The following is a 14,199-nucleotide window of genomic DNA, read 5'->3' on the forward strand; positions in this document are numbered from 1 at the left end:
AAATCGTATATGAAATTAACAAAATATATAATACATAAATAAATATCAAAAATTAGCATAATCAATGAATCTTAAAATATCATAATTATTCAATAAAATATCATAAATATAATTCTAAATTTAAATTTTGTAGGATTTGATGATCTCATATAAGTTGTAAATATATTTGTGTTTATTATGATGTCTATTACATCGACCTTGCCAGTTTTCGATTACCTCTTGAAGCGTTAAGATCACGATAGTACAGATTAACGATTCACGGTGATAAAGTATCAACTTTAACTAGTTCTGAGAAGAAAAGGAATTGTATTAGAATTAACATCGCATTTTTAGTATACAAGGTAAGTCTCTAGAAACATAATATTATATAACTTTCTTTTTAAAGTACGTAAAAGATATATAAAACGCAATCTAAATAGTACTATAATATGAACACATAAAATAAGATTATATTTCCTTTAAAAATTATTTTCAAAATTGTTGAATTGTTGAAAATTTTATTAATTTCTTTCATTTCTTTTTCTTTTATTCTTTACAAAACCTATACATATTCTTAAGCTTTATGTACATATATCTGACAAAAACATAAATCTTTTTTTATTATAATATTGTTATAGAATGTCTTTAAATTAGAAAAAAGATTAAAAAAGGGAAGTATTTAAAAAAGAAAATTTTTATATTTAATCCATATATTTTTAAATGGATAATAAAAAATTGAAAAATACATTTACAATGTCAAAACTTACCATGTTTATATAATACCGTGCACAAGTTTATTCTATATCTTTCCATAATATCAATAATAATTTGCAAGTTTACTTTAAAATCGATTACTGATTCGATATATTTGAACGAATAATGAACAAACAATAAACGTTTATTTCGTTAAAAAAAATGTGTATAATATATATAAAATCAAATTGTCTTTGATCTAGTTGCCCGCACACACACATACACATACACACGTGCGCGCGCGTGCACATATATGTATGTGTTTTTACATGCCTGAAGAGCCATACCAAAAAAATCGAAAAAAATTTAATTTTCTGTTGACTATTCCGTTGATTATTCGTTGCTAGTTTACTAAAAATATAATCATCTTTTGAAAATAGCATGTTCATATACGTAGATTGGTTTGTTATTCATCACGGATAAAATTTTTAATTACTCAAGAAAACTAATTTAAAAAAATACTTTATAAATTTATTTGCAGTAAAGTTTATTATTTAAATTTTATTTTATATTTGTCTTTCTTTCAACAGGGACAGTTGTTACAGATACCTAAAAATTGACATGGCATTTCTAAGACTGTCATTTTATAGCGGTCTTATATTTATCACTATAATAACTTTTTCAATTAATGAAAATACGGGAAACTCATCGATTACATTTAATGATTACTTTGGCGATATAAGGCCAGTGCGTTACGACGTCAAGTTAATACCATATTTCAATGAAGACAAGGAACATGAAATATATAAATATCAAGATTACAAATTACATATAGAAGCGTATAAAAAAAAAGGCAACATTGTTTTTTACGGCGAATTAAGTGCCATTATCGATATTTCTCGTCCAATTACAGAAATATATTTAAATTCAACGGCATTAATGATTCTTTTATCTGGAGCGTTGACAAATGATTCATCCATGTATACTGCAGACTTACAAAATAAGACTGTACATACCAATGTTAAATATTTACGTGCCCAAAATATTAAGCATAAAAATGAAAAGCAAATTTGCATTTTATATTTCAATGAAACTTTAAGTGGACGTTACAGATTAATTACAAAATTTGTCACTGCAATTAATAACACGGAAAACATTATTACTTCTTTGAAGACTATAGTTGCAAGGGGAGAATCATTCGAAATGTGAGTAATATTAAAAGTACAATAAATATATAAATTTTTGTCATTGTTGTTCTCGTATCCTTTATTATCTCTTTTTATAATATTTATTCTTATAATACTTTATATCACTATCTTTGTTTTACTTTATATCATTTAACGTTTTATACTATTTTTGAATTGTTAATCAATCCTATTTATTATTAATTACATGATGAATAAATTAAAAAAATGTATTATCATGGAAAGGTGAATAGTTTAGATGGGTATGCAATAATTTATACTTTATGTCATTTTATTACATATGTGCATGAAATAAAAAATAAAATATTTCTGTACTTTTTTCCGCGCCTGTGCTCTATATATATATATATTTATAAAACTGAGTGTATCGTAACCAAATTTTATGTGAAAGCGATGATTTCTTTAATCAATTTAAAGATAATTTCGCCTTAACAAAAATATTAAGACATCAATTTAATAATTTTCAAGTTATGAGATTGAACAAAAAAGGTTTTTCGCAAATTAAACTTTTTGGCGTTAAGAGATTAACATATACAATAACATTCTTCAGTTAAATTTACAGTTAACTTTTAAAAAATTTTAATTTAAAGTTTACAATTAAGTAAACAGATATAATGGCAAAAATTAAAAGTTTTAAAATAATGATGACCTCTTTTGACATTTTCGAAAAAAAAATTATTTTTAAATTGGTCAAAGAATCCGTTTATTAAAAGTATATCTGATAATTATATCTTGTATATGTGCATGTGTGTGTGTGTGCGTGTATGTGTGTACCAAACGCTATGGCTAGATTAAACTATACAGTGTGAGTCGTTCAAAATGTTACAAAATTATATCTCAAAACAAAGCATTTTAAAAAAAATGTCTCATATAAAAGTTTTGCAATTTTAAGAGAAACGTCATTCACCCTGGAAGCCGTTTCAAGATCACATAAAAATCACTTTTAATTTTAAAAAAATCACCTTTCTCCAAGAACACACCTATTCTATATTCTTATAGCTCATCTCAAGAGCTTTTTAAAATACTATAATAGTGTTTTTATTAAGTATTTTTCGAGTTATAAGGTTCAAAAGATATAGTTCTTTTATATGAAATACGAAATACTTTAAAACATTCAGTTTTCGATAATTTTACCTTAATACTTTTATGTGCAGAGTAATGAGATGAATCAATTGGTGTAAAAAAACGCAGTTGTGTTTAAAAAAAATATGTAAGTGCAAATTTATATATATTTTTTTAAGACAACTGTGCGTCTTTGTATACGAATTGATTCGTTTTATTATTTATGCATATAAATATTGAAACTAGATAATCAAAAAATCAATATTTTATGCTTGAATTGTATAGTATAATTAAAGTATAAAAGTTTACTTCGTAAACAATTAAATTTTTAGCCATCGTAGTCTTATAAAATTTTACGCAGAATATTGTAAATAATCGACATATATAAAAAAATTAAGATAATTAAAAAAAATGAAAATGACTTTTAAAACTGGAAAAAGTCACGAGTAAACAAAAATTTATTTATATGCACTATGTAACGGACTCAAATTCATGTAAATTTTTCTTATTCAACTTTCTTCTAACTTGAATCAATTGCGACATTTGTTTGGACATTTACGGACAGACACTCTGTATATATAATGCTTTTGATTATTAAAAATCATTGTAATTTATAACAATATTATTAAAATATTATTAAAATGTCGTAGGCCGGACGTAATACATTTTCAGGCGATTGGAGCCCGACGATTGTTTCCATGCTGGGACAAGCCGACAATCCAGGCCACTTTCAACATTGCCATAAAGCATCATCATAAATACAAAGTTTTTTCAAATATGCTGCCACAAAAAAAGGAAACATGCAAACATGAAATGCATGAAACCGAAATATATATGAAGTGGACATGCTTTAATACTACTCCTCCCATGTCCACTTATATCGTGACGGTTGTAATCTCGTCAGCAGATTTATATAAATTTGAGACGCTAAGATCTAGAATCATTATATGGAGAAGACCCGAATTATATGATATGGAATTTTCTGAAATGATAGCAACCGAAGCAATAATGCTATTTGAATTTGAATGGAAAAAATTGAAAATACCAAAAGTGCAATTTGTTGCAATCCATAGTTTGCTATATGACAATGAGAACTGGGGCCTTCTGTTAAATAGGTAATTCAAAAAGTAGAAAAAATATTAATTTATTAAAACACAATTTTTATAAGAAACAAAATTAGAATAATAAAATTAAAAATATAAAATTAGAAATTAGAAATACATACGTTAAAATATAACTGTTTTAATGTAGAATTTTTATACATGTACATTATTATACATACATTTTTATAACTAATTATAGGTTGATTTCAATCATATATACATATATATATCACGTATGTGACAATAATTTATGTTAGATTTTTTATATAATCAGTATATATATAATTATAGGTTAACTTTAATACATCATATATATATATATATATATATATATATGTATATCACGTATATGACAATAATTTATGTCATAATTTTTATATAATCGGTACAAAACAATATAAAAAACAATATACAATTATACCATATCTATTATATTATCCGTTTAGAAGATATTTTTAATTTTAAATCAGAAAATATGTCAAAATTATTATTTGGCCAAGTTTATGTAATTACTAAGCTCTTGCAAATTTAATTTTTATATTTTTTAGTGAAACAGGTATTATTTACGATAAAAATCTGGATTCTGTTGCGCATAAAATAACAGTAGCGCGGTTGATAGGGCGCAAAGTGGCATATCAATGGTTTGCTGATATAATAAATCCATTTTGGTCATCTGAGTTATGGTTTATCGATGGTCTTACTACAATGTGTGGACTTAATGCTATCGATTCTATCTTGGTAATTTTTTATATTGTTTTGGTAATATTCTTAATGTATCAATTATATATAAAGTATATATTATATATTTTTATAAGTTTCTTATGGTTTTATGTTAAATAAAATATTATTTTATTTGTATAAGTAGATATAATCTTTATTATAAGAAAATAAAAAAGTTTTAAACGATTTTTAACATTAAATCTGTCGTATAAAAATTGCTAAAGCTATTTATAAATCTTTGTCGTATCTGGAAAGACTAAATTGTATATTGGTTCTCGATATTCTAAAATTATAAAATTTTCAATGCAGAAAAAAATAATACCATAATTTTCAATTATTTCAAATGGTTTTAAATGACATAATTTTTTCAAATAGTTTTAAATGACACTACTATTTCAAACACTACACATTATTATAGAAAAATTTTACTATATTTGGTCATATAGATAAAATACAAATTTATATTGAATAAAAGCATTAAATGTGTATATTTCATTCGACAAAATATTCATTCGCTCAAATTAAATCTTTCTGCTTTAGGATTACGAAAATTCCGAAATGTTGGATTTATTTGTAGTTCAGGTTTATTATGAATCACTTCGTTTGGAGACTCACAATCAGTCTTTTATAAAGGAAGCCAATTTTTCCGAAAATAATGCATTTTCTTCTTTTTACGGTTACGTTAAAGGTAAAAACATCAATAAATGTATTTGAATGAATCAAGTCAATAAATATATTTGAATATAAGTATATATATATATATTTACATATGTACATATTAGTAAATTAAAATTTAAAAAATTATAAAAAATGTAGTTAAAAGACTTCTAAGAAAACTTATATATTAATCACATTTTATTATTTGAATTGTAGCACCTTTAATATTACGTATGCTGCAGAATGTAATTACCGATAACATGTTTCATCGGAAGGTTTATGAACATTTAAATATGTGAGTATATTATGAAATATATTGTATACACCATTTTAATATATTATTTACTTATACATTATAGAACCTAGCATATAAAATACTAAATACTGCAATTATGTAAGATGTATAAAGTGTATAAATTAAATAACACTTTGATATTTTTTTTATACGTAATTTACGATCAGTACTGATTTTATTGTGTCAATAATGCCAATTTTTAACCAATATAGTGAGTTTAAGTCGAAGAATCTTCTCCAAAATTTATGGCTCACTATGCAAGATATTTTAAGCAAATTATATCCTGAGAAAGAACTAATGCTTCCTTCAACAATAGTAAATGATTGGATGAAATCTATAAATTATCCTGTGTTGAAAATAACGCTAGATATTTCAAATAAAGCAAATGTATATAATATAACAATAGAAAATTATGAAGTACTTAAAAAATACGCTTTCTGGATTCCTGTAACTTATACCTCTCAAAATAAACCAAATTTTAGCAAGCTTAGAATTCCGCTTTACGACAAAAGATTAATACTTTTGTCGTCGTCCCAGCCAAATTGTCAAGTTTCTTTAAAAGATAATGGTTGGGTAATATTCAATTTACGACAAACTGGTGAATATTGATTAACAAATTTATTATATTTTTACATAATTAAAATATTAAATCATTATACAATGTTAACTATATTCTTTTTTAATAACTACGCAATATATAAATAAATACATAGTAACATTATATAGTATTTCAAAAAATAATGTATGACGTATTCTCTGCATTTTACTATCGATTAACGTAAAATAAATTCAATTTCGCATGTATTATTATTTAAGCTAAAATAAATATAAATGGATTTATAATTTCTTATATAGTTTCATTCTACGCAATATTACTACAAATATAACTCTAAAATTATGTTTTTCTTAATTATTATAAATTGTCTTTCTTTTTTTTAATTCTTGAAACTACTCAAATATTTAAAATGCAGATAATTATAAATATTTTTTAATAAATATAATAAATCAATTAAGTGAAAATTTAATAATATAAAAATTATTTACTACAGGATACTATCGCGTTAATTACGATCCTGAAAACTGGCAAAAAATTGCAGAATATTTGAACTCTATAGAATATACAAAAATACATGTTCTTAATCGTGCTAAAATCATCGACGATGCATTTTATTTTATGATAAATGGCCAACTCAATTCTTTCCTATTCTGGAACTTGACGAGCTATCTTGGACAAGAGACAAATTATATAGCATGGTATCCTATGATAAAAGCTTTTGAACACATGTCGAGCATATTTCCATTTCCAGATAAAGAAGTTCAAAATGTCAAGGTAAATAATAGAATTAATAAGTTAAAGAGTTTTTAAATTATTTTATGTCATATTTTCCAAGAAAATAAAATATATGTAGCTAAAAAGGTTCAAGTATGTTTTTCTGTATTCTTATTTATGATAAAATCTTTTTTATTTAAGAAAAGTTTTTATTTCAGTTTTATATTATAATTGTTAAACATACATTAGATTTTTGAATATATATTTTTCTCATATGTTAAAGTAATTTTCTATTAAAATTTCAATTTAAAATAATATGTACGTATAGTAATAAAAAAAGATCGGTAATTTTGTAAGAGTATCAGATGTTGTTAATAAATTAAAGTGAACGTTCGAGAAGTGAGAGTAAGCTAAACGTAGAAAAAGACACACTCTGAACTGTGCCCTCACGTTCTCTCACTCGCGCATGCTATGCCTGTATGTATGCTGTGGTTCAAATTAAACAGTATAGTGAGTGTAGTAGTTATTTACTAAAACTATCCGTATTAACGAACAGAGAGATATGTATAATTTCTTTTATAATAATGTGTCTATTTCGATATAAAGAAATTTATAACGCTGTGATATGAAATAAATACGACGATTTAATGTGAATACTTTACATATTATAAGAGATTTATATCACAAGTAATGTCTGCCATTTCACTTTTGGTCCTGCGATATGCCAATTTGCGTTAAAGATGTACATCATATTGTCACTTAATTATATTACAAAATAAGTTGAGTGTATCATATTGCAAAATTGACTGAACGTTTTTTAAACATTTTTTAACTTTTTTTTAACCATCTATGCTCAGATTTTTGTCAAGCACTGTATATATACACACACACACACACTAATATATGTACTCAGAATGTTAATGAAAAACCACCGGAATTTTAAAAATTAATTTACTGAATTAAATCATATTGATTCAGTAAGTGAGATATATTTATTCGGTTTGTTCAAGTGTCTTTTAGTAACTTAAAGAGTTTTTATACGTATAAACTATAAACCCAAATTTTTTACGTTAACATAAGACACTCTCACATAAATTTGAGATTAAAATTAATACATTAATTGGATAATTTTGAGAATAAAATGAGATTCATTTCTTTTCCAACAAAATAGTGTTCCACTCGAATCGTGTCCGTACAAAGCTAGACATTCAAATTTTTTAATTTATTTTTACATGAAGAGATCAAGGGATGTTAATTTAAAATAAGTAATGTTAGGACTTTGCAGTGGCTGTTCGTTCAGCCTGCTTTTCTTTCAATCTACTTGTTCAGAAATTGAATGTCCAACGCTACACGCTTACTATAAACCGATATAATTATTTGACTTGGATAACTTTTAGGAGAAAATAAAAAATATATTGACCAAACTACTTGAGAAAATAAAATACGAAGAAGAGCCTAAAGAAAGTGATCTTACTAAATGTTTAAGACAAGAAGCTATTAAATGGTTGTGTATTCTCGATGACCCGAATTGCCTCATAAAAGCTTATGACAAATTGATTTTACATATTGTATATATGTCGGATAAAAATAAGTAATTTTTCTAAGTATTACAGTTTTTTACCATTATTCGCACATTCAATTATTGAATCAAGATACAATATTACAGCGCTAAATATGTTTATATCAAACTTTTATTTTTGGATGTTGTAGAGTTTTACCGTGGTGGCAAGAGTGGTTATACTGTAAAGGTTTGATGTCAGCAGAGAGTCATATTTGGCGTATGGTGAAGGACAATTCAAGGGAAAAATATATTAATAATGATAGACTTTTAGAATTTTTAGCTTGTGCTTCAAATGAAATTATAGAAGAATATTTAGAATCAATAATGTTCAAACATAACGAAACATATAATGAAATACAAATCAAGAGAAATATGATTAGTTTTTTTTTTATTATTGCAAAACATGTAAAGCACAATAATGTGTTTTTGAAAATATTAAACGATTTTGATAAATTAACGCCAAGGTAATAACTAAAAGTATTTTTTTCGCACTAATACTGTTTACAATTACGAAAATTAATTACGCATAATAACTATATGTGTGTTTTTGTTTTTTATAGAGGTGTCAATGGACTTGCCATTATTATTGCCATTATTAATCATATGTATTCTGAAGAACAATTAATTGCGGTAAATATTATAAACCTGATTATTTTTTTCATTATTAAGCTTATTTATGTCTAATGTATATATATATATATATATATATATATATATATATATATATATATGTATATATTGTAGGCTTTTGTAAAATCAACTTTCTTTATAAAAAAAAACTCAGCCTTTTTATAAAACGCCGAATCTTTATAAGTTAGCATTTAAAGATTTACAAAGTGTCTGTAACACATATACTACCAAAGATAATTTTTTGTTGAAAAATAATAATGATCTTTCATATAACCATATATTCCTATATCACTCTCTTGAGAATTACACTATTCTAAAAGAAGAGGTAAAGATTAAGTTTTTACTTATTTTTCCTAAATTTTGGACAAATTAAAAAAATGAAATTTGATGGTAAGTTACAACTGGCAACAAGGATACTTTTAATTATATTTTTAAAATTTTTTCGCATCATTAAATAAAAGAATAAAATTGTGCATAATATTGTATTTATTTATTTACATGCAAAATTTGTACTTAAATTATTGATTTTACAAAAATAATAAAACAAATAAAAAGTTTCTAAAGAAATCAAGTTTTCTAACGTATATTTTTAAATGATGACATTGTAGGCTGTTAAAAAGTCCTAATAAAAAATTGAATAAGGATTACTTAATAAGAAAAAACATAAGTTTATTCTTTTATAACAATACAAGAGAATTAAAAAAATATAAGAATTTTTTTTAGTAGTAAAAAATGTCATAAATTTCATTTCTTTTAACTTGTCTAAAATTTGAGGAAAAAAATAAGAACCTAATTTTTACTTTTCTATTTAGAGGAATGTAACTGCTTAGAGAGGAGTATATGCTTATATGTATAAAAACCCCTTTTAATTTCGACGCATTTTCGACTTCTAAAATTTATTGCTTTCATTTAGAATTATTATCTATATATCTATATATCTATATGTATATATATATATATATAATATAAGTATATATATATATATATATATATATATATATATATATATATAATATATAAGTCACCCTTTATTATGCATAATTACTATTATTTATTATTTTCAATATATTTAAAATAAAATATATGTATATATGATATACAGGCATACATATAATTTTAAATAAGAGAAATTTTTGGCAAAATTTTAGGAAATAATTTTTTGTCAAAAATTAAGAAGGGTTTTTCAAATTATGCTTTTATTAAGCTAATTACCGAAATACTATTCCGTTACACATTCTTATTAAATTTAAAAAATTTTATTAAATGAAATTACTATTTATTGACAATAAATATTGATGAAGTTATTCTACATAGAGCTCGAACTTGAAAAATATTATGAGAAAATTCATTCAGATTGAAGCATATAAAACTAATTTTATGCGTATACTCAAGGAAAATGAAACTCTCCCTGAAATGGTAAACTTTATTCAAAATTATATTTATATTAAGCTTTCTATTAATATTTATATCTGTAATATATGTCACAAGTATTTTGTCCTTTAATTATGTGAGTCTTTTAAGATGGCACAAATTTATTACATTAATTCAAAATAATCTGACTTAGGCAAATATTGAAGCTAGTTTTTACAAGTATAAAAATATTATGAAAGAATGGATGTCGGGTGCTTACAAAAAACTACAAAGACGTTTATCTGAAATCGGAGAAATAAAGAAATATTTTAAGATATTCTTTCTGTCCTTAAAATATTAAGAAGTTTTCAAAAGAAATTAATCCTGAATAATCATAATTACAACAAAATATATGTATATGTAATATTGTTTTTATACTAAGGAATTATCATATATAAACAATATTTATATTTAAATATATAATATACATATTCATATATATACACATACATATATATATATATTTATATATTTATATATATATATATATATTTACACATGTAAATATAATTACAGTTTAATATTATTAAGCATAATATTTTGTTAATATTATTCTTAATATATTATTATAAGAATTAATTTTAATTATTGTCTATGTGTATATATGTGTATAAAATAAATAAAATAATAAATATGTAGCAATGACAACTGTTCAATAATATTATATATAATATATTTTAATAATATGATTTTGAATATACATATATTGTCACATAATTTATATTTAATTAATTAGTTAATAGTTATTATACGAACTTGAAAATTATTGTAGAATTTATAATATTTATTTATATTTTTAATATTATTAGTTAACTTTCTTCTTATATGTATCCACGTGTGCATTTTCCGATTTATAATAAATTATGTAATATTATTACTTTTGTTTAAAGGTTCCTATAATCCTATAATCAATTCTATTCTTATAATATCAAAATATTTCTTATAATTTTTATAATATCAATATCTCTCTTATCTAGTTTATTATTTTCACTATACAAATAGTTTATTTATTTGTTATATACATTTTGAAATAAATGTATTCTCGATTAAATGTTTTACAAAATTAATTTGTTTTAGAATAATGATGACCTCTTTTGACATTTTCGAAAAAAAAATTATTTTTAAATTGGTCAAAGAATCTGTTTATTAAAAGTATATCTGATAATTATATCTTGTACATGTGCATGTGTGTGTGTGCGTGTATGTGTGTACCAAAACGGTATGGCTAGATTAAACTATACAGTGTGAGTCGTTCAAAATGTTACAAAATTATATCTCAAAAACAAAGCATTTAAAAAAAAATGTCTTATATAAAAGTTTTGCAATTTTAAGAGGAACGTCATTCACCCTGGAAGCCGTTTCAAGATCACATAAAAATCACTTTTAAATTTAAAAAATCACCTTTCTCAAAAAACACTCCTATTCTATATTACATACTACCAGTGTTGCGCTTAGATAATTTGAAATAATCTACATATAGATAAGATAAAATATAATGCGTCTATATCTGAGATAAAATAAAGATAATCTTAATTTAAATATATCTAAATAAAAAATAAATTAGTTGAATGTTTTATTTAGATACTTTTAAGATAATATTCAAAATTACAATTTATATAAAAATAATATACTTCAGAAAACTATAAAAAATATAAGCATACATTTCAGCTTAATACATTAAAGGTTTAGACTTAAATTACAAATTTTTATTTTTTAAAAACATTAGTTTTTCCAACATATTATCAGATAAACGATTTCTTTGAGGTACAAATATCTGTTGCCCGCAACTGAAAAGACGCTCCATTGGCGCGGATGATGGTAATGTGTTATATTTTATAGAAATATGATATATATAGTGTTATACAGGGTGAGTTTTTTATCTTAAGACATTTAAATATTCGAAGAAATACGTATCGCACGAAAAAATGTTTGAGACAAAAGTTATATGGTTTCGAGGGGGCCATAAGATGGTACTATTAGTTTGACCTTGAATAATCGTTTGAAGATCATATAAAGGTCGCCTTGAATTTTTTAAAGGGACCCCCTATATATTTTTGCATATTCTTGTAGCTTACCTCGAGAACTTTCCAAAACACTATGATAAAGTATTTTTTCACTAATAACTTTTCGAGTTATAAGACTTAAAAGTTTTAGCATTTTGACATAAAATACAAAATATCTTTTAAAATATTTGTTTTTCGATAATCTTACCCAAATACTTTTATGCATAGAATAATGAGACAAATCAATTGGTGTAAAGAAACTGCATTGTTATCTTTAAAAAAAAGTATGTAGTTGCATGTTGCAAATTGCATTATTCTATGCATAAAAGTATTAGAGTAAGATTATCGAAAAACAAATATTTTAAAAGATATTTTGTATTTTATGTCAAAATGCTGAAACTTTTAAGTCTTATAACTTTTGGTTGATACTTACTAATCACACTTTTGTATAAAGACCTTAATCTGTTCAACGTGATATTTATTTTTAGACTAATATGACAATTCGCCGTATTGTTGACTTATTAGTACTCTAACTAGATATTCTACGATTAATTCTTAAGTAAATTTTTTAAACAAACTTTTGATAAGAATGGCACTAGACACAGTATAATTTGATTATAAATACATGTTCAAGTATAAACTTGACGCGTAATTTATAAATAATTCAGAAGAATGAGAGTATTCATGATGATCCATTATTTAATCTGACAAAGTTGTTTAATTTTTTATTCTTAAAATTCTCATCTTAATGTGCCATAAAATTATTAAATACTCCCCCAATTTATTTTTAAAAAATGCTTGATTATCTCTTTGTCGGCTTACTTGTGCAAATATTACCAAAGCCCGCTTGAAACTAATATCAGTCAATCAAATCAACGAATGCATGCAGAATTTCAAATGAAGAGTGAGCAACTGTTCGTGATTAGCATATATTCTTATCTTATATTCTAAAAGTTACACCAATCATGAATAACCGCTCAATGAACAGTCGTGCTTCTAGATGCACGCAAGATCACGCGAAATCTATCGAAAACCGCCGAGCAGTTTTGAATAATTTTGATGCGAGAATTTAAAATTATTTAAATAAGTAATTATGGAGAATAGATGTAATTCGCGAGATATATCGAGAATATAATATTTTCTCTTGAAAAATTCATCACGTAAAAATGGATATTTGACACGATAATACACGCATTCGAATTTTTGGTGACATATATATATCTCTATATAATTACTTCCCTGGGAAAAAAAGTTGGCTATATATGGATTTTGTCAATATCTGATCATGTCTTATCAAGTATAGTCATATATGATATTATATGATAATTAAATATAAAGTCGTATGATATCATATATGATTTTATTTAATTATCATATTATTATATATAACTACAGTCGGACCTCTTATCCTATGACTCTCTTATGCTACGAAACCTCTTATCCTACGACAAAAAATCCTCTTATGCTACGACCGCGAAAGAGGAATTATACCCTCACTCTCAAATTTTTGTCGTAGGATCAGAGGTTTAAGGGGAAGATTCCGGACCGAAAATATCGTAGGATAACAGGTCCGACTGTATATTTGGCAAGATATGCTCAAATATTGACAAA

General features: G+C 24.1%; 1 protein-coding gene across 3 annotated transcripts; it reads left to right on the top strand.

Moving 5' to 3' along the window:
• Positions 1-182: 182 nt before the first annotated feature.
• LOC140666100 (thyrotropin-releasing hormone-degrading ectoenzyme-like) lies at positions 183-10,937 on the top strand. 3 transcript variants are annotated; one of them, XR_012046702.1, is made up of 13 exons: positions 183-341; positions 1,263-1,877; positions 3,590-4,054; positions 4,591-4,780; positions 5,303-5,450; positions 5,636-5,714; positions 5,927-6,312; positions 6,764-7,044; positions 8,382-8,575; positions 8,695-9,009; positions 9,106-9,175; positions 10,477-10,591; positions 10,740-10,874. XR_012046702.1 is itself a non-coding variant. In XM_072892904.1 (13 exons), exons 2-13 carry the CDS (start codon positions 1,294-1,296, stop codon positions 10,884-10,886), a joined length of 2,961 nt encoding a protein of 986 aa, XP_072749005.1. In that variant the 5' UTR covers positions 183-341; positions 1,263-1,293; the 3' UTR covers positions 10,887-10,937. The 3 variants fall into 3 exon arrangements, 2 of the variants coding, with proteins under 2 accessions (XP_072749005.1, XP_072749006.1); XM_072892904.1 differs by having other exon boundaries at positions 10,490-10,591; positions 10,740-10,937; XM_072892905.1 differs by lacking the exons at positions 10,477-10,591; positions 10,740-10,874 and adding an exon at positions 9,290-9,355.
• The last annotated feature ends 3,262 nt before the right edge of the window (positions 10,938-14,199 follow it).

Source organism: Anoplolepis gracilipes, chromosome 5 (genome assembly GCF_047496725.1).
Source record: "Anoplolepis gracilipes chromosome 5, ASM4749672v1, whole genome shotgun sequence".
Lineage (NCBI taxonomy): Eukaryota > Metazoa > Arthropoda > Insecta > Hymenoptera > Formicidae > Anoplolepis > Anoplolepis gracilipes.